The sequence below is a fragment of the Aplysia californica genome, unplaced genomic scaffold (assembly GCF_000002075.1).
Source record: "Aplysia californica isolate F4 #8 unplaced genomic scaffold, AplCal3.0 scaffold00691, whole genome shotgun sequence".
Classification (NCBI taxonomy): Eukaryota; Metazoa; Mollusca; class Gastropoda; order Aplysiida; family Aplysiidae; genus Aplysia; species Aplysia californica.
In genome coordinates this window covers 274,744-293,917 of record NW_004797961.1, presented here as the reverse complement: position 1 = coordinate 293,917, position 19,174 = coordinate 274,744, and the positions used below count along the sequence as shown (strand labels likewise).

At 38.5% G+C, this 19,174-nt stretch overlaps 2 protein-coding genes across 2 annotated transcripts in view; one reads left to right on the top strand and one right to left on the bottom strand.

Annotated features, from left to right (window-relative positions):
* Window positions 1-5,726, bottom strand: part of LOC101864178 (coiled-coil domain-containing protein 166) — a 9,003-nt gene extending 3,277 nt beyond the window's left edge. Inside the window, exons 1-6 of the mRNA XM_005108465.3 lie at window positions 5,533-5,726; window positions 3,263-3,316; window positions 2,460-2,514; window positions 1,732-1,876; window positions 1,299-1,378; window positions 589-765 (exon numbers count right to left, since the gene is read on the bottom strand). Of these exons, the coding sequence (XP_005108522.1) occupies window positions 589-765; window positions 1,299-1,378; window positions 1,732-1,876; window positions 2,460-2,514; window positions 3,263-3,316; window positions 5,533-5,648 (627 nt within the window). The 5' untranslated portion in view covers window positions 5,649-5,726. The remainder of the gene's footprint in view (window positions 1-588; window positions 766-1,298; window positions 1,379-1,731; window positions 1,877-2,459; window positions 2,515-3,262; window positions 3,317-5,532) is intronic.
* A 212-nt stretch (window positions 5,727-5,938) lies between these two features.
* LOC101863932 lies at window positions 5,939-12,833 on the top strand. Its single transcript, XM_005108464.2, has 5 exons — window positions 5,939-6,526; window positions 8,610-8,772; window positions 9,749-9,882; window positions 10,908-10,967; window positions 11,909-12,833. Exons 1-5 carry the CDS (start codon window positions 5,939-5,941, stop codon window positions 12,527-12,529), a joined length of 1,566 nt encoding a protein of 521 aa, XP_005108521.1. The 3' UTR covers window positions 12,530-12,833.
* Window positions 12,834-19,174: the final 6,341 nt, after the last annotated feature.

Sequence of the window (19,174 nt, the reverse complement as noted above, 5' to 3'; positions counted from 1 at the left end):
TTCTAGGAATCGGACACAACAGACGCAACAACAAAAAATCAGGATACCGGCGATCGAAATCGGGATGTTTGAGATTTGGGGCAAAAAATCGGGATATCCCGATTAAATCGGGATGAGTGGCAGGTCTATATATTACGATGTAGAAGGTAATCATCATCATCACTATCATCATTATCATCATCATCATCACCCTGGTAATTGGATATAGGCCACCAAGAAGGGCTCTCCATCTGTCTCTGTTCTGGGTGACCCTCTCTACCTCCAGCCAGCTGTGCCCCATATGCCTGAGATCTACCGCCAGATCTTGTTCCCAGGTGGGTCTTGGCCTTCCTCTCATCCTCCTCCTTTGGAGATTCTATCTTGAGAAGGTAATCCCAGCAGTGAAAACATTTATATATGCCAATCCACATGTGTCCTATCTGTGAGACGAGAAATCTGGCTACATTTATATATGCCAATCCACATGTGTCCTATCTGTGAGACGAGAAATCTGGCTACGTCTATTTTTTAAAATATAGTAGAGGGTCTTATGGCGCATCAGGCGTAAAAAGGAAAAACAAAAATAAATGAAAAACAAAATCTGTTTACCTTATTGGCTTTCTTCTCCAAAGACTGAATCCTGAAGTCGGAGTCGTGCTGGTATTCCTTTTTCTCTCGTAGAAAGTCTGATTTCATCTGTTGGATACGTTCAGTATGGTGGGCCCTCATCTGCATGACTTGTCGCTCAAGGTCTCGGATCTTGCTCAGCTGGTCTGTTTGTAAATCCTGTGATTCAAAAAAATCTTATGATTGGCAATGTTTGTATGTATGTCCATAAAATACAATACTGCAGTGAATCATCAGCTGGTCTTCAATTTCTATAAATCATGAGAGAAAGCATTTATTTTTTTAAAACTCAAGCTTTTGCAAAGGGTGAAGCTGCAAAAATATTAGGAAGAACAAGAACCAGCCCTCCCCTTTCTTCCGTTTTAAAAAAAAATTTTAAAAATTAGATCTCTTCTCTTCCCCAGTTACGTCCAGAAGAAAGGATTTTTTAAAGTAAAAGTGTTTTTCAGTGGTGCCTAATGTGTCATCCCAGCTGTACAGACAATCTGATTACTTTACTTTGTCTCTTCTTTTTAGTTTTAGTAGAGGTTTTACGGGGCTCGCAACTGCATAAGGTGAGATGAGCGCCAATTTGTCTCTTCAGCATGTCAAGACTTTGTCAAACACTTCACACCACCTTCCATGAAACTCTTATAAAAGGTAGGCCTACTTAACCTTTCGTTTAAGGTTCACACACAACAAACAAGACAAACCTTGTATTCCTGTAAGTCTCCAAGCTCTTGATTCGTCTTTTCAAGCAGGTGTTGCTTTTCTAAAAGCAAATTCTCCAAAGCTGGAAAAAAAATTTTAAAAGACTGAATAAATAATCCGCCTGTAAATACTCGTTTACCTTTTTAAGTCACTGCTAAGAATTTCTGACAAACTCTTTATTATCTGCAATGTATAATCATTATTACCTGAATGGAAATTCTTTTAAAATATATATGAAGTAAGACCCATTTTCATTACTCTAAGCTTGCCAATAAATGGAATTAAGAATAAAAAAGGATCCTTTGCATAGCAAAGAAAAATCATACATAGAACAAAAGACTTTCTGCAAAACAGATATAATAGTTAAATGCTCAAATATATTGCTTCTGATGGTGGAGGGACGAAAAAGAACAAGAAATTCATTAATCCGAGTACCTTTTTTCTTGTCATCAAATTCTTCCTCCATGTTCTGCCGTTGCAACTGTATGTTCCTGATCTCTTGCTTGTTGTGGTCGCTCAGTGTGATGATCGTTGTCTGTCTTTTGCTCGTCTTCTTCTCCATGTAGCTCATGTATTCATGCTGTAAGTCAATATATTTATAGGTGGGTGCTTGGCGGGTGCTCCCGGTGTGGTATGCTCCTTGTTTCCTATCAAACATCTGTTGTCCTTATCTCCCCCCCACCCTTCTTTTTGTGTATGTTACTCTCTTGTAACACATAATCTATTCTTCGGCACTTATATGACCTTATTGTGTTGCAAGTGCTGTAAAACTCTTACTAAAACTTTTTTTTTATATATTTATATTTATAAAATAAATTTTCTGACAAGTCATGCGCCAATACGTTGAATTGTTTAAATTTCAGTAAGCTTTCGTGCATGCAATCAATTCTTTGAAAAAGAAATCGCCTCATCATGAGTACAGTACTTTTTTCAGTGTGAAAAATTATGGAACAATTGTCTTTTATTTTACAAAAATATATATCTTTGGTTGGATAGAAAAACTATTTCATTATAGTAGCAGTTCTAAAAAGGCTTTTATACAAAAGCCCAATAAGCATACTTTCGATTAATTTCTGGCCACATACAACATATATCTAATCTTATCCTACTGCTACTACTACTTAAGTTCTTCAAAACTTCAACAAGCATCATATCATACTTACACTTTCTATCCGAATTTTTTGAGCCTCACTCTGTAACCATTCATTCTCCTTTTTACTGACACTTGGTTAAGGTTCACTGACTGCATCAATGTGACAGCAATGTAATACATATACAGAAAATTGTGGGATTTTATAAATTGCGCAGCAGCAATGAATCTTTTGCAAACTGCAGGAAATGTTAACCATACAAACCCAGTTATCATAGAGCAAAATAATCAAAAGGCTGAGGCGCCTTTGATTCATTACAAAGTACATGTGGGCATTCATTTGTTACTTTTATTTCACCCTGAAAGCAAATCTGCATAACTTTTATGCCCATAATGCCTCTTTCTTTCTGTCTCTACAGTATTTGAGAGCCCACAGATAAACGTACCGGTAATATTGTTTGGTTTGTGGGTACAAACAGATTTAGAGAGAGAGTGAAGAAACACACGCTTCAAAAGGCTCTTTATTTTATTTTTGTCTTCTAGTACACTGTAACCAAAAAGTGGCTACTGAGTAAAAGAAAGGTACTGGCTAAATCCCGATACGTTACCCAACAGTTATAACAGAGGTGTTATGTAATGTACATTATTCCACAGTAGGCTACCCGCCAAAAAGAAATTAGGCCAAGAACATGAAAGACATTTGATAGTAATGTAAGTGTCATAAACAAAATGTATCTAATAAATAAATTGTCCTTTGCACAACTGCATAAATACTACATGTATGTGCACTTGGACAAATAAAATATTGGTTAGTCATTTTCTTTTATAAGCCATGATAACAGTGTGAACTATTCACAACATTTATGGAAAAGATACAGCTCTTCCACATTGTCCTTGGCTTTCACAAGTTGCAGATTGACTTTCTCTAGCCTGCGGACAGAAACAAACAAACATTTATTTACAAATTGTAATATTATTTCAACAACGATGAGGTTGAAAGCAGCTCTGAAACCTGTACATACAGTAAATTCTCAACTCATTATTTTATAAAAGCTTCAAAGTTTGAATACTTCAGTGAGTAAGAATGAATCTCTACAATGCAACAAGTAGCGAGCTGCACTTGGTTACACACTAGAAGATGTAGCACTGCGTAGCATTTCAGCACAGGTCTTAAATGTTTGAAACTATTCATATATGTGAGGCAGCGTGGTGAAATCAGGCGCTCATCAAAATAATTGAAAGTCAAGAAACTGGCATTTGTCTACAGGTTTGGGAATTTTTATCAATTTTTTTGTTTTTTGGCCCAACACCTTTCATGCCCACTGAAGAACATATTTATGTTTGAATTTTACTGGAAAAACATTGATCAAAGGCATAAAAGATGTACATTTTCAATTTCCACAGACTCTCAAGCTAAGGAAATAGCTCAACTTTGGTGGCCATTTTCTCGCTAATTTTACCTCTGAAACCAAGCAACCCCCACCTCCTTCAATCACTCTATATCTTGACTTGTATCCAAGATAAATGGATTTTTTTAAGATCAAAAACAAGGCAAATGGACAGGCTTTCAGATGATACCAATAACTCCATATGCCCCAAAATTGACAAGTGCCTGATGCCACCACATCGTGACACATATGGTCAGGTTCCAAATCAAATGCACCAAAGTCGAAGTGAGACGTACAACACGCGAGTGTCAAGAGAAAGCTAGAAGTAAATTTTGGATGAATAAGGTGATAGATACTTTCACCAGAGGGCATTAAATATTCAGTTGGGACAGAAAGAAACAGCTGTCACAGGCATCAAAGATTTAATGTTTTCAGGATATATAGTATGATAAGGTAAGGTATCAAAAAGTGTAAGCTTAGGACCAAAGAACTGCGGAAAAAAATAAATGCTTCAGAGACTGATCATTTCATGTTATTTATATTTCAAAGAAAATACAAAAAAGGGCAATACTGGCATTAGTTATAGCAACATTAAATCTTACGATTTGAAGTATTTTTTAAATAGATTTTTATATTACAATCGGAAGGACTTCCATAACGAGCGACCACCCCAACAAAGACAATAAAGAAGAGAGCTAACCCGAACCCAGGCTCAACCCTACTAACCCTAACCGTAACCCTAACCTAACCCTTTATCTATTTCGTAGTTAGGCTTAGTAGTCGCTCGTTACGGAGTTCCTCCCTCACAATCACTGTGATTCCTGATGAGGTTCAGAATTTATTCAGAATCCTAAGCAGGAAGATTAAAGGGCCTCAAGGTACCCTTTAAATAAGCCACATCCTTGTGAACAAATTAGTTTTACAAGAAATTCAAGAATACTTGAATGAATAATCCAGTTTGAGTTTGACTGAACATAGATGGTAAGAAAAGTGGGTGGTGGGGTGTGTAAGTGTCAATTTGGGCTTATGGAATGGACTTCGAACAGAAACTGATCTCAATTAATAACAGTTCAGATGCAAAGATTCACATCAAATAGAATTGGTTAACATAACAGTAGGCGATACTAGATCAATCACTGGCTGTTAAACAGGTTGACATCTCCAACATCCCTTGCCTTGCTTGATGATGAGTTGATGAATAATTCAGAATAATTTTCAATCACTACACATTATTGAATCATTGGCATAAGTTATTGTATTGTTGTTTGCCTTTCCCAGCTGGTCCCAACTGTAGATCTAGCAACACCCAACAACTTTCCGTGAGAGAACTATTTCTTTTGGCATGCACCTGATCCTGGAAGGAGTTCCGCAGAAGGCTGGCCAATCAACAACACACAAAAGAGGGATATTTTGAGTGGGGTATACCCTAACCCTAGATCTAGATCTAGTTCTAACCTTAACCCTGGCCCTATAACTCTTGTATTTTTAGTTTGTTCACGTACATGGACCTTGTGACGCATTGTCACGGTAATTAGTGCGGCCCTCTGTGGAACTTCTCGGATCCCCACCCCCTTCTGTACATTCAACTTCGGTACCATATAGACGGCACAAGAAGCTTATGCCTAGTAGTGGCATTATTGGCTATGGCAGTGGTACCACCGGTAGTGGCGGTAGGGCCTACTCCTCTGGTAATTATGATGATGGGAAGGGGGGGCACAGAAATGCTTCCGAAAACAAAAGTATTCGCATTAGGCTTACTCTGCTTTGAGAAGAACTTCTTTGTCTGTAGGTTCTGGTGTTTTAGGTTTCTCTGGCTCTGCGGGTGCATCACCTTTTCCCTTTTTCTTTCCCGCTTTACCCTTCTTTGGAGGCATTGTTCAATTTTCTCATTCACACTTCCTCCAGATAAACAAGATGTGCCGGAAGTGTTTACTATTTCTACGGCAACGATTCAGTAGTCCTCACAATCGTAAATTAATTTGTTGGAATCTTTGAAACTTATTTCAAAAAGCCAATTCCTTGAAATTTAGAAAAACTGCATTCAATTTACACTGCATCCCTACTACTATCAACAAAACTAATGCTGTTTATTTAAAAAATGCGAAAACACATGGCAACAGAAAACGGTTATAAGCAAGGGGGGATTACTCTTGTGGTTTGCAATATGGCAGCCCCCAATCAGAGTGAGAGCGCGGCTAGTACGAGTGAAGCTTCAGAAGTAAATATCGTTAAAAATGAAGACCCTGAACTAGATTTTTGTTCTCCTAATTTTAACCCACAGAGAGCTCTTTACTCGTCAGCAACAGTGGTGCCATTCCCTAGATCTAGTATCAAGACTTTCCCGAACTTAACCAGTTATGAACATGCTGTGCGCAGTCGAAGAGAAAAAAAGGCTGAGGACAAAGTCGAAGACTCGGAATACCCTGAAGTTAAAAGTGAGACGTCTGCCTCTAGATCTAGTTCTAGATCGAGGACCTCAACATTAAAGGATCGTTCCAAAACTTCATCCACTGAGGATTCCCGTCAAGGAAACAGAACAAAACGTGAAACAGATAGATCCAGACTTTCTGCAACTGCAAGAAATGAAACAAGAACCCATGATGAGACGTCTTCGCGTTCTGCTTCAGTATCAACCCGTCATGCTGAGAGACGTTCAGGTCATGAACATCACAGTCACAGGTCTCATTCTCTGTCAGATTACGACAGAAATAGAAATGTTCAAAAGGGTCATTGGAAGGATGATAAACTAAAGGTAATTTGTGTCACTTACTGACTTACACTTACTGACATTACACCTTCTTTGATTCCAAACTAAATAGGCCTACATAATAGACTTAGGCCTACTGACGAATGTCTCTCTTTGAGCATTTCGGGGAAGTAAAGATCAGAAGGGAGGGAATGAGTGCTTGGGCGATTTACTTCCTCTATATCTGCTGCCCAGCAAAGCTATCTAGGCCTATAATACTGCCAAGATCGTCTGCCGTGACGCAAGCAAAGGCCACATGTACCCCCCCCCCCGGGGCGGTGTTACTGACTGGTGTCTGTCATTCCCAAAGGGGGAATTTAAACATCTCAAGTTCTTATGCACAATTGAATTGTAGTTGTAAATGGGCTGATTCATCAATGTTTTGCTCATAACTGTGCTTGCAACAGGGGACTGCTGCTTTTTCTTTCCTAATCCTTTCTATCGTCATTTTCCTCTACTTCTTTTGTATGTTTGTCACTTTCTTGTGATTTGCTATCTGTGGGGTGCCTTGATGGTCGAAGCAGACTTTGTGCTGTTGAAGCTAGAGAGGTGAGCAGAGTATATCTGTTTCCCTGGTAAGGACTTCTTCTGTTGACATCCACCCCTTGGCGCTCATAGATCTATGACCTTTTATGCAGTAACGAGCGCCGTAAAACCTCTACCATACTGCTACTAAAGGCCACAAGCCACAATCAATAAAAAGTACAATTGCAGTGTACAGCTTGAACATGATTCAATTTTTTTTAAGTTCACACAAAACAATGGAAGATAGAACAAATCGCCTATTACAATTTGGTCTTGGGGGAAACTGCTTTGAGTTTGTGAAATTAATAATGATACTCAAATTACTTATAACCTTTAGGCTGTGTGTATGAGATGACTTTGAAATAAACATAACTCCCTATTTTGTCGAGTCTGCTGACAGTCACAGTCCACAAACAGTGGTAAACTGAAAGAAAATATACCAGGGTTTTTATTTTTTTCTACTTGAGCAACCTGTCAAAACGAAAAACCTAATCAAATTTAAAAGATATGGCTGATTTCGGTTTCAGAAGACCCTACATACATATGTGTATGATTACCTTCTTTCTAAACTATTTAGTGCATTCTTTCTTCAGGAAGTAGGGGGGAGCCCCCACCCCTCCTACGTATAATAATATATATATATATATACACCTTTTCAAAATTTTCCTAGTCCCAAATCATACCTTCCTGCTTCCTTGTGCCTGTGAAAAACAAACGTTACTGCCTGAACAATTTATTTAGCGTAGCTCATGGTAATTGAATTTATTGGATTATTAAAGTCTGAAAAGTATAGTTAACTTTAGGACTGAACTGACGCAGTATCTGTCTATTATTATTGGTAGAAAATCTTGTTGGAAATAAGACAGTGAGTTATAAAAAGCTTTATATCGTCCTATGAAATATAATGGATCTCAGATGTATGTGCAGTAATAAAAGCATAATGTGTTTGTTTGTTTGTTTTTGTAAGTGTTTTACGGCGCTCGCAACTGCATTAAAAAAAGGTCATTATATGAGCACGCAGGAAACATTAACATTTTCAGTTGGTAAGAAATTTTGAATTTTGCCCAGGTGGCTGCCGAAGCCTACTCTTATCGATTTTAAACCACCAAGGGATCTTTAACGTGCACAACTTGCACACAGGACCTCCGAGATTTTTTGCCCTTGTCCCAGAAGGCTAGGTGTTGATCTTTCCTACCAGAAGACCAGGGGTGTGGCTGAAAAACTACAGTAAGAAGGAGCCAGGGAGAAACAGTAGAAAGGCTACAGAAAGAATCAGGAGCCCAGAGCACAGGGCAAAGGAGGTTAGGGGATAGGGGCAGAAAGTGGGGATGAAAGCAGACGACAGAACATTTTTAGAGAGCAGGAAAGGAGGATAAAGGAGACAATTTTAGAGAAGAAGATTTTTCTATCGCTACCCGATTCGAACCTGGGACCTTTGAATGAGAGGGGAACACCTTATCCTCCAGGCCATGAGAGCCCCCGCATAATGTGTAATCTGTACACATGAGTAAAATGATGCAAAAGTACAAATGCTTTTCACTGTTTGAACAATCATAATTTGCAGGCCCCTCCTCCAAAACCAAAGGGAAAGACTCATGAAAATGAACCGCCTGCTCGTCTTCCTGAGAAGCCTCAGCCTCAACATTTGTCTGATAAAGGTGAAGGCTCATCCACCCCACAATCTTTGAAGAAGGCAAAAAGGAATGTGTTCACCCGCATGGAAGCAAGTGAGTCTCATGACCGTTATCTCTTAAGCAAGTAATAATCATTGCCCTTGTTATATATACAGCTCACACTTTGAAACTTTCATTTCATATCAGAAGTACACCCCCATCTGCTTCCTGCTATACTAGATGCTATCTCTGCCTTGTGTGACATTTATTTTTTAAATATGTAACTTAAGTACTATGGAAGATTTTTCTTTATTAAGAAAATTGTGGTTCCTTTTTTGTTACCCTGCCATTTCTACTTTCATGGCTATGTATAATTTTGTATCATCTAAAAGGCTTCTATTATGTTGAGTTGCTTACTGAACTCCTTCTCAATTAATAGACAAAGAAGATGGTACGCTTGTTTTTACAAGCACCATCTTCTTTTAAGATCACCTGGTTGTATTCTACGCCCTGAATGTTCCACTTTTTTTTTTTATAAGTGTTTTACGGCACTGGCAACTGCATAAGGTCATATGAGCGTGCGGGACGCACCAAACATTTTCAGTTGGTAGGAAATTTTGAATTTTGTCCGGGTGGCGGCCGAAACCTATTCTTATCGATTTTGTTCCGCTTCCACTTTACCTTTTTGGTTATGTTTATTTTTTTTACTGTAAAAAATATCTGTCACAAGAATAGAGTGGATCATCACTTTCCGTACCTTGTCTTTTTTAAGAGTGCCAAGTCGCACTAATTTCTTTTTTTTTCCACTCAGCACCTTGACATTGGTGACATGAAAGATATTCATATATATAATAAATTATTATACTTTTTTTGTCATTTGTTTTTATATATTTACTATCTTTAAGCGTATTTTTACAAGACAATTGCAATTCTGGAAAAAATGTTGTTTTGGAAAAGGAGTTGCAAACGTGTTCTGCCGACTGGTCTCTTTCTTGTTATAATGAATATTGTTTCTCTTTGAAATAAGAATGCTTTGGCTATACCTTACTTATTCTTCGATAATAAATACTTCTCTTCTTTTTTTTTTCAGTGGTTGGGCCTTTGAGCCTGATAAAACGCTGTGTAGAAGAGCGACTCCAAGTTCGGGTCATGACAAGGCGGGCTGTTGAAGTGGGGAGCATCTGCAAAGGTTACATTGTGGCTTTTGACAAGTACATGAATTTGGTATGTTAAATCATCAAATGCGTAGTTTTCTCTGTTCTGTATTTGTAACAATTTTTTCCTCACTCCTTCCAGGAATTTCTATGTGGATGTCCTTACCTGCCCTTGTTTTTTAATCAGCCTGGAAGTGATAATAAAGTATAAAAAGAAAATCTTGTGGGATTTCTGTTCTAGGAAAGTTCATTTCCGCTTCTGTTGGTTGTGTGTGTTTACGTATTAATAAGGTTGATTACGGGGGGGGGGGGGGTAAGAAATTTGTTATTTTGGCTGCTTAGTGTAAGACTCCCAATGGCCATTTTGAAAAGTGACATATAATGGAGCCTTAGAATGACAAGTCGATATGTGAGGCTGCGTGGTGGAATCAGGCTCTCGTCATAATAATCAAAATGAGGAAACTTGCATTTTTCTGCAGGTTTGTGAATTTTTATCAATTTTTTTTTTTTAGCTCAACACCTTTTATGGCCATTAAAGATCTCTTTTCTGTGTGGATTTTTCTAAAAAACGTTGATTAAAGGCACAAAAGATGTACATTTTCAGTTACTACGGACTCTTAAGCTAAGGAAATAACTAATCTTTTGTGGCCATTTTTTCACTAATTTTACCTCTGAAAACAGGTGACCTCCACGTCCTTCATTCTCAAATATCTCGATTTGTATATAAGATAAACAGATATTTTTTTTCATCCAAATAAAGACAAGTGAACAAGCTTTAGGATGTTACCAATAACTCTACATGCCCAAAAATTGACGAGAGCCTGATTCCACCACGCTGCCTCACATACAGTAATATGCGGATTTTTATATTTTTGACAATGTAGAAATGTTCAATTTTTTATTTAACAAAACAGAATTTATCTCAAATACAATTTGATCTGTTGAATAAATGATAAACAGATGGTTGATCAGGATTCCTGTACTTGAGTCACAGAACCGACTGAGGCAATCTATTTTTTTTTTAAATTTTGCAGCTGAAAAGACATGATTTATATTCCTTTAATTGATTTCATTGCTTGGTATTGTTTACTTCAGGCCATGATCGACGTGGATGAAATTTACAGACGACCCCGCGTTCTTGGAAAAGTGAGATCTGTAAGTACGAGGGATGGGACGTTATCAGTTAATTCACTGATCTATTTTCCTGCTTCGACAAGTCCACTTTATATAAAGCACAATACTCTGATAAATAAAGAAATTCATCATGGGCAGGGATCCCCCCCCCCCTTCTTTAAAAAATATTTTAACTTGTACACTCGACCCCCAAAAAAAAATGTCTGAAAAATAAAGACAAAAGAACACAAACATGGGTCGCCTTCATCTTGTGAGGTGAATGAATTACGTGATCACACTCCAGTACTTTTTCATCTTTTTCTGGTGTGTTCTCAACTTTTGAAAAAAAAGAAGGTGTGTCTTCTTTTTCTTCTCATACTCTTGCTTGAGATCGGGGAGCAACTAAGAAGAGTAAGATGATTTTATCATCTCAGTGCTGTTGATTTGTACGTACATTGCCTTTTTCTGTGGGCTACATCATAAGGAAACAAAAATCATCCGTAGCCTGACAGGCAGCTGAATGCTGTTTTCAGAGATGCTCTTGCTCTCAATGTTTATTCTGAGTAGTGTGGGTTCAGTTTTTGGGTAGGAATTAGTTTTGAATTTTTCCCAGAGATTCTACTCATTTCAATTTTAGAACTGACAAGGGATCTTTAAAATGTGACATTTACAAATGGGACTCCCAGAATTTTTCGTCCTTATTCGAGAAGATGAGGGAGCTTGATCCTACCTACCCTAGGATCAGGGGGGAAGGTAGAGAACATGAGGAAAACCCAATGCTGGTGTGAGTTTCAACTTTAGACCTGTGGGTTGACAAACAAACACCATACCTGTTAAGCTACTGACACGTTTGTTTGAGCTCCAATAACTCTTATACCTTTCCTAAGACTGAATTAAGAGCATTACCATGATTGTGCCAAAAATGTTATTACTTTTACCTTGCGTTATCACGCTTTACTTTTTGTATTTGTTTTTACCTCCAGAGAAGAACCCACAAAATGCGTGCTGCTAAAGACACTCTGCTGAAGGAGAGGGAAGAACAAACGGCCACATGGAGGGAAGAAGAAGAAGCCCGTCTGGCGGAAGTTTCAAAGGCCAGCAGTAGCATGCAGGAACTCTCTCTTGTGCCAGATATAAGCTTGTCGTCTCTGAAAGACATTCTGACCGCAGCGTCAAAGACAGGCGTGGATGGTGGAGCATCCACGTCGAGGGATGCTGACAAGGACAGCTCTGGTACCGGTCCGTCGACATCAAAATCAAAGGTCTCTGGAAAGGGAAAGTCTGATGATCCTGACGATTCTCTGACCTCGGAAAGAGCTGTGACCAAATTTGGTGATGGGTCGGCGTACCCTCCTTCTGTCACTTTCGGCAGGTCTATTTTAGAGACAAATTTGAGCAGAGCTCGGGAACACACCAAAGCTCTAGAGAGTAAGTTCAAGGACATGAAAAGTGTGTATCAGGACTTAAAGGCGCCCTTTTCTCCCTTTGAGAGAGAAGCTTTGATGCTCGGCGTACCCGATGAGAATGTGGAAATACGACACTTGAATCAGCTCTTCATCCGCGGGGAAAATTTGGTGTTTGTGAATATTGTTCAAGAGCCTTGAGAGGTTGCTCAGTACTGCCCAGGCAGGCTGTGTAGTTATAATTTTAAAAAGTTGCTTTAAGAGACATTGTTGGTTTTCCTTCAAGTTTTTCAGCAGTGGTTCAACCGTTTATGAAAACCTGCCGTTATAAGTTCTAATGTTCATGATCATCATCACATTTATGTTTTCTGTGAAATAAGTTGCTTTTTTGCTACCCTCTCTAGTTGTCATGAAGACCCAGAGAGCAATCAGTATTTGTTTCTCTCTCTCAGTTTTTGTCTTCAGGTATTTTAAAAAATGGTCGCTTTTAAGGATAAGTGGGCTAACCCAGATTTAGGGGGTTTCCAGAATTCTTGACCTACGCCAAAGGTGGGCATTGCCCTACCTATAAGAGAAGTTTGGTTATAGAGAACACTCTCCTTGTCTTTTAAAGAAACTGAACAAGAGTCCAAAAACCTTACCTTCGAATTTCTCAAAACAGCATTTTTCGGGATAGCCCCCTTGTCCTTAAAAGTGACCAAATCTTTTCTGTTATTTATGTTACAAATCAATATTGTTTTTATTTTCTTAACTTTAATTTTACTGTTTCAAAAGCTTTAGAGGCAATTACAGGTACATATTCCACACCAAATAGCACACATGATATGCAGGAAGCCAGCAATTCCTCCCCCCATCCTGAATGCCCGTTTGTGCCGTTGACGCTTTAAAAGGACTGACAGCTCCCTACCTTGCTTTTAACAGGTAACAAAATTGAAAGCCAGCACATAAGAATCAGCTGAGACAATTGTTTGCTTTCTTTTGTCTCTGTTAGAAACCTGTGCCATCTCTTTCAGACTTTCTGTCTTCTCTGCAAGAATGTCCTGACTAGGTTTTTTTAATATGGTAGTCCTTTTTATCACTGATTTTGTTTTTTAATGTCCCAAAGGCAGTGCGCTCTACTGTCTACTGCGTGTAAGAAAATGGAAAAAAAATTAGAGGGACTCATATCTATAATATTGTTTAAAATATATGTAGGTACTGAAAGCAAATCAAGAGGCTTGCCCAAGATAGAGAAAGGTGGAAGGTGTTTGTCTGTGGCCTATACCCTGGTGCGGGGTGAGAAAGGCAATGATGATGATGATGACTAAAAGCAGAGGTTACAAGTATCATTTTCGTATGACTGAAACTTTTATTGTACATTGATGGACAATAGACTTCAAATGTAAAGATGTATGAGTAAGCTTGGGTTGTACAGAGGAAGCAAGAGAGAATGAGAATAATAAAATGGAATACTCACTCAAAATTTGTGAAATATTGACATCCTCCAATTGTGAGTCTAGTTGTGGCAAAATCCTCTTGTCGAGCTCATGTCATAACATTTTGAGACTCTGAGTCTGAGTCAACATTTTACATTAATCATGCGAATCCTATTTTTCCATTCGTTTGTTATTGTGATTTTGGTGCTTCATTGAAATTCCTTCTCTACCTAGAGTGTTTTAATTCGTTAACATTTTCCTGTGTTGAGATACAGTCAAACCACAAAGTTCACACACATTTCAAACAGAGAAACTTAGAAACACACAGTTCACACACATATCAAACAGATTTTCAGTTCCCAGCTTCACAGAGAAACACGCAGTTCACACACATATCATCTAACAGACTTTCAGTTTCCAGCTACACAGACAAACACGCAGTTCACACACATTATATCATATCAAACAGAATTTCAGTTCCCAGCTAGTCACACAGAGAAACACGCAGTTCACACACATATCAAACAGATTTTCAGTTCCCAATTTTTTTCTGATACGCACGTTTCTTTTGTATTTAGAACAAGTACACAGTGAAATTCATACATAATGAAAAGATGTCTACTTCTCGCCTGTTTTTTTTAATGTGCGTGCTAGACTGTATCATGTCTTTTTCTAGTTTGCATGCATATTTTGTCAAGTGCAGTTAGAATTTCATTAATTACACCTTGCATAAAATGAACATCAATTTCATTTGCCTGATTTAGTTCTTGTTTCTCCGGGGTTTTCAGTCTTTTGTGACCCACATGTTATGTAATATTTTGTAAAATTATGTACGGTGTACAGTCGTGTTTTTGTTCACATGATGTTGCAAAGGATGTAAAGTTCAGTCGTTTCTTTAGCAATTACGTAAACTGTCTTTCAATGTATTAGGCTAAAGGATAATTGTGTGTACTTTTCTGCTTCAAAAGATTTATGCAAGTTCAGTTGTCAAGTTCGCTCTCTACATTTACCCAAGCTGTGCAGGCTCAGATGAACTTCATAACTTGCTTCAACAAGTGACAACACATTTTGAACCTCTGCGCTTGAATTAATTTTTTTTTCACTTTTGGGGACGGAGGGGGGGAGGGAGGTTTGGTGCTTTTTTATTGTTTTTTTAAATTTCATTCTGTGCGGTTCTGAAGTCATACATGTGTTTACACAGCCGTGGAGAGGTTTTTTAATCCTGTCTGTACGCCTCGGGTCATTTTGTACCCCTACGGCCAAGCAACGCGTACGGATCGGATTAACGAGTAAATTTCCTCTTTGCAAAGTGGTGGCACAGAGTTCCCCACGTCGTGTGGATATGATAGTAAAACAAGACGTACGGATAGGATTCATTGAGTATCTCCATCTGTGTGCTGGAACGTTGTAGTATCTCTCACTGCCGGGGTTGGTCCCGACGGGTAGGGTCAGAACAGCCCACTTCCTGCATGATCTAACATGTGTTGATAAGGGTGTTAAAACATCTACAAATGTACCTCAAAATGATTACGTTCTCTCTCTGTTGTTACGGAATCTGTGTACGTACATGTCTGTGCTTATTTAGCTGCAGGTTTTACAAGGTCAATGAGTCCTTGTCAAAAGCCTTGGTTCTTTAAACTAGCTTCATGTTAATTATTATATATTGTGTTTCTTTTTTCACTTTTCCCCCCATTTTCAGCTAAGATGCCGATTATGAAAGGTAGCCTTTTTTCCTAAGAGATTCTCACTTCAAAGTAGGGACAATAAGACTTTGTCTAAGGCATTGTTAAATCAAAATGGGACCCCCAACTACTTCAACTACTTTACTTACTCTTTCACGCTTTGGTTTACCCAAATTAGAATGGGCTGAGGTTTATAATAAAGGTCAAATCCAGCACGAAGGTTCATTATGTCGAAGTCCTTGACAGCAACAAATAACTCATTCAGTTAAAAGGTTGTTAATCCCTGTACCACAAGTCTGACTCGTGCTCTGGGTGTTTTGAATTTTATGGTCTGAAAAAGTGTAAAACTAAAAGTAGCGAAGGCACTTTATTTGACTAAAATGACTTTGATATAACTTGTTACTTTGTTTGCTCTTTCTCCTAGTGCCAAGCTGTTGATCTGTTGACAGAGGTTTGTGTTGAAAATCTGGCACTGCACTCATTACATTCATTATTTCACTTTCAGTTGTTACTTTTAGAGGTTTATTTGTTTCACCTGTTACTTTCTACGAATGTGTTCATTTCGACTTTTTGGCTTGGCTTTGTTGAATATTTATATATAGTTGGCATTTCTGTTACAAAGAGCAATAAAATAAAACAACACTTAATTTCTACATTTGCTTCTTTTTTAGTACATGTACTTACTACTGTGGAAAAGACTGTTGCCTAAGTGGCTCGTTGGCAGGTCTTTGGTGTGGTTTGCTCCTTCTTTCCTATCAAACATCTGTCTGCCTGATCTCTCCTCCTTTTTTTAGTGTTTGTTTCTCTCTTGCAACACCTCCTCTAATCTTCGGCACTTATATGACCTTATTGTGTTGCAAGTGCCGGAAAACTCTCACTAAAACTTTTTTTAAACATCTGTCGTCCTTATCTCTCCCCCTTCTGTTTTGTGTATGTTACTCTCGTGCAACACAATCTATTCTTCTGCACTTATATGACCTTATTGTGTTGTAAGTGCGTAAAACTTTCGCTTAAACCAAAGAAAAACAACTTATATTACCAATTAGTGTTGCAAGGGCCAAAAGATTCTTACTTACTAGAAATTCGTGGGTGGTTGGAGGGCGCCACTGGTAGGTCCTACTACTTTACTTTCCTCTCTGTTATTTCTGTCTGTCTTACTTTTTCCCTGCACCAAATGGCCATTATTGTGTCGATGTGCTTCTCTTTACTCAAACTAACAAATACTAAAAATTCATGTGCTGCCTGTTGCCTTATTTAGTCATTTTTTGACACTTTCCTCCACAGGTCAGTGTGAGTGTGACTATCAGCTCTGTGTGCAAAACAAAACAAAACGAACACTTGAAACTGAAACAGCAGTGGAATATGTTTCTCTCCTTTGTGTCTTTGGGCCATTCCCAAAGGTCGGACATTAACTTGTTCTTACGCACAGGAGAATTGTAAATGGGCTGATTCAACAATGTCATTGGTTGTCAGGCTCATAACTGTGCCTGAACTGCAACAGGGAACTGCTGCTTTTTCTTTCCTAATCATTACTATCGTCATTTTCCTCTATCTCTTTTGTACATTGTATGTTTGTCACACTCTGGTGACCAGCTATTTCCGGGGTGCCTTGATAGTCGAAGCAAACTTTGTGCTGTTGAGGCTAGAGAAGTGAGCTGATTAAGTCTGATTCCCTCTAAGGACTTCCATCCCTTGGCGCTCATATTATGACCTAATATGAAGTTGTGAGCACCGTAAAACCTCTGCTAAAAAAGATTTTTTTTAAAAACCTGAACACCTGAAACTGAAATTGGAACAGCTGTAGAATGTTTTCTCTCCTTTTGAGAATGATGCGAGATTAAAACTGGACCAACCAGGGCGTGATGACACCGAGCAGAATGTCAAAAGACTTGTCCACTTGGCTGACTTTGCGCTCGTTGAGTGAGTACAGCAGAATCGGATTGTTGAGCGGAAACGGCTTGCCTGCTTCTGAGAATTTGTGTGTGACCCTCCCCGGGGATAACAGCTCTCTCTCTCTCTCTCTCTCTCTCTCTCTCTCTCTCTCTCTCTCTCTCTCTCTCTCTCTCTCTCTCTCTCTCTCTCTCTCTCTATCTCTCTCCACCCCCTCTCTCTCTCTCTCTCTCTCTCTCTCTCTCTCTCTCTCTCTCTCTCTCTCTCTCTCTTTCCGTCTCTGCGCCCCCCCCCCCTTCCCCTCACCCCTAGACCAATTGCCCAACCACGTTAGCTCAACCTAAGCCTCACCGCAGATGTTTAACCAAAGGGAATTAATCACCCCTTGAGTAGGATCAGACGCTCAGATATGAGATTTCTAAAACCGCGCTATTGACAAATTTATCACGTTATTTTTCTGGCGTCCCACGATCAACGAGCTGTTGCCATGATCAATAAGATATAATATATTTAACTTATTAACTCTTTAAAGGTGGAGCGGACACATGATGAAATTTTATAATAATAAATGTCCGATAAACTGGAAGTACCCGGCGGTATAAGCAGACTAAAAACGATGCATATATTTCAAACCATCAGGTGCAATTCAGAAACACACATTTGTATACAATTCAGAAACACACATTTGTATACAATTCAGAAACACACATTTGTACATTTCAGAAACACACATTTGTACATTTCATAGTACACGTAGTCCTGTCCCCGTGGTTTTATGCACCCCGCATAATTTAGCAAGATTTGATCTTTTTTTTGCATAATTTCTGATTATTTTCCTTTATCATTCTTTGTTAAAATTAACAGAATCGCATAATTGCACAATATTTGGGCCCAGGTTGCCAAATTTCAGAATTTATTTAATTTTTTTTTTTTTTGGTGCCTAAAACCGCGGGGATAGTGTAGCGGTCACATGATAAAATTTAATAATAATTACCCTGTCCGATTAACTACAAACAGACTAACTTAGACGACGCATATTTCAAACCATCAGGAACAATTCAGAAACACAAACTTGTATAGTTCATAGTATTCTTGTTGTTAAATTTTCTGCTGTTTTTGAGATCAGTTAAAGAAAACACAATTGAAAAATAAGAGTGAATAACGAGGGTATATAATCTTCTTCTTTTTAAGTACCCCAAAACAGCGCAACTTCGAGAGACGTAAACGTTGACATATGTTGAACGGCCGACGTAAAGCTCGGCCCCAAAGAGTTAATTTCTTTGTACTCTCGGAAATTACACTTGGAGGAGGGGACCTTTCTGTTCCAGTCAAAGAAAGCCACGTTGGCTTTTGGAGGGTGAGGAGTTTAAAGCACATATTTTGGTGGTATGTGAGGTAGCCAATCAAAGAACGCGAAAAGTTCGATCTTCTTATAGTTCACTGGAGGGATACGTTTCAATCGTAAATTCCTATGTGAGTTTTAGAAGAGACTGCGAAGTGGTAAAGAAGTGAGATTCAATGAAGGATTAAAGGTAATAAATTAATAACTAACACTACACTTCATAGCAAGATTTTACATCTTCTATTCCGAGGCATATGCTCAGCTGTTATGTGCTGTGCTTATCCCCATCATCATCATCATCATCATTATCACTATGATCATCTTCATCATCATCATCGTCATCATCATCATCACCATTATCACCATCATCTAACGATGTTATTATGATTATGATTACAATTAGATCTTGATGTTGAAGTTAATGGTGATAGTAGTGGGGACGGTGTTGATGATAATGGTGATGGTGATGATGATGATGATGATGATGATGATGATGATGATGATGATGATGATGATG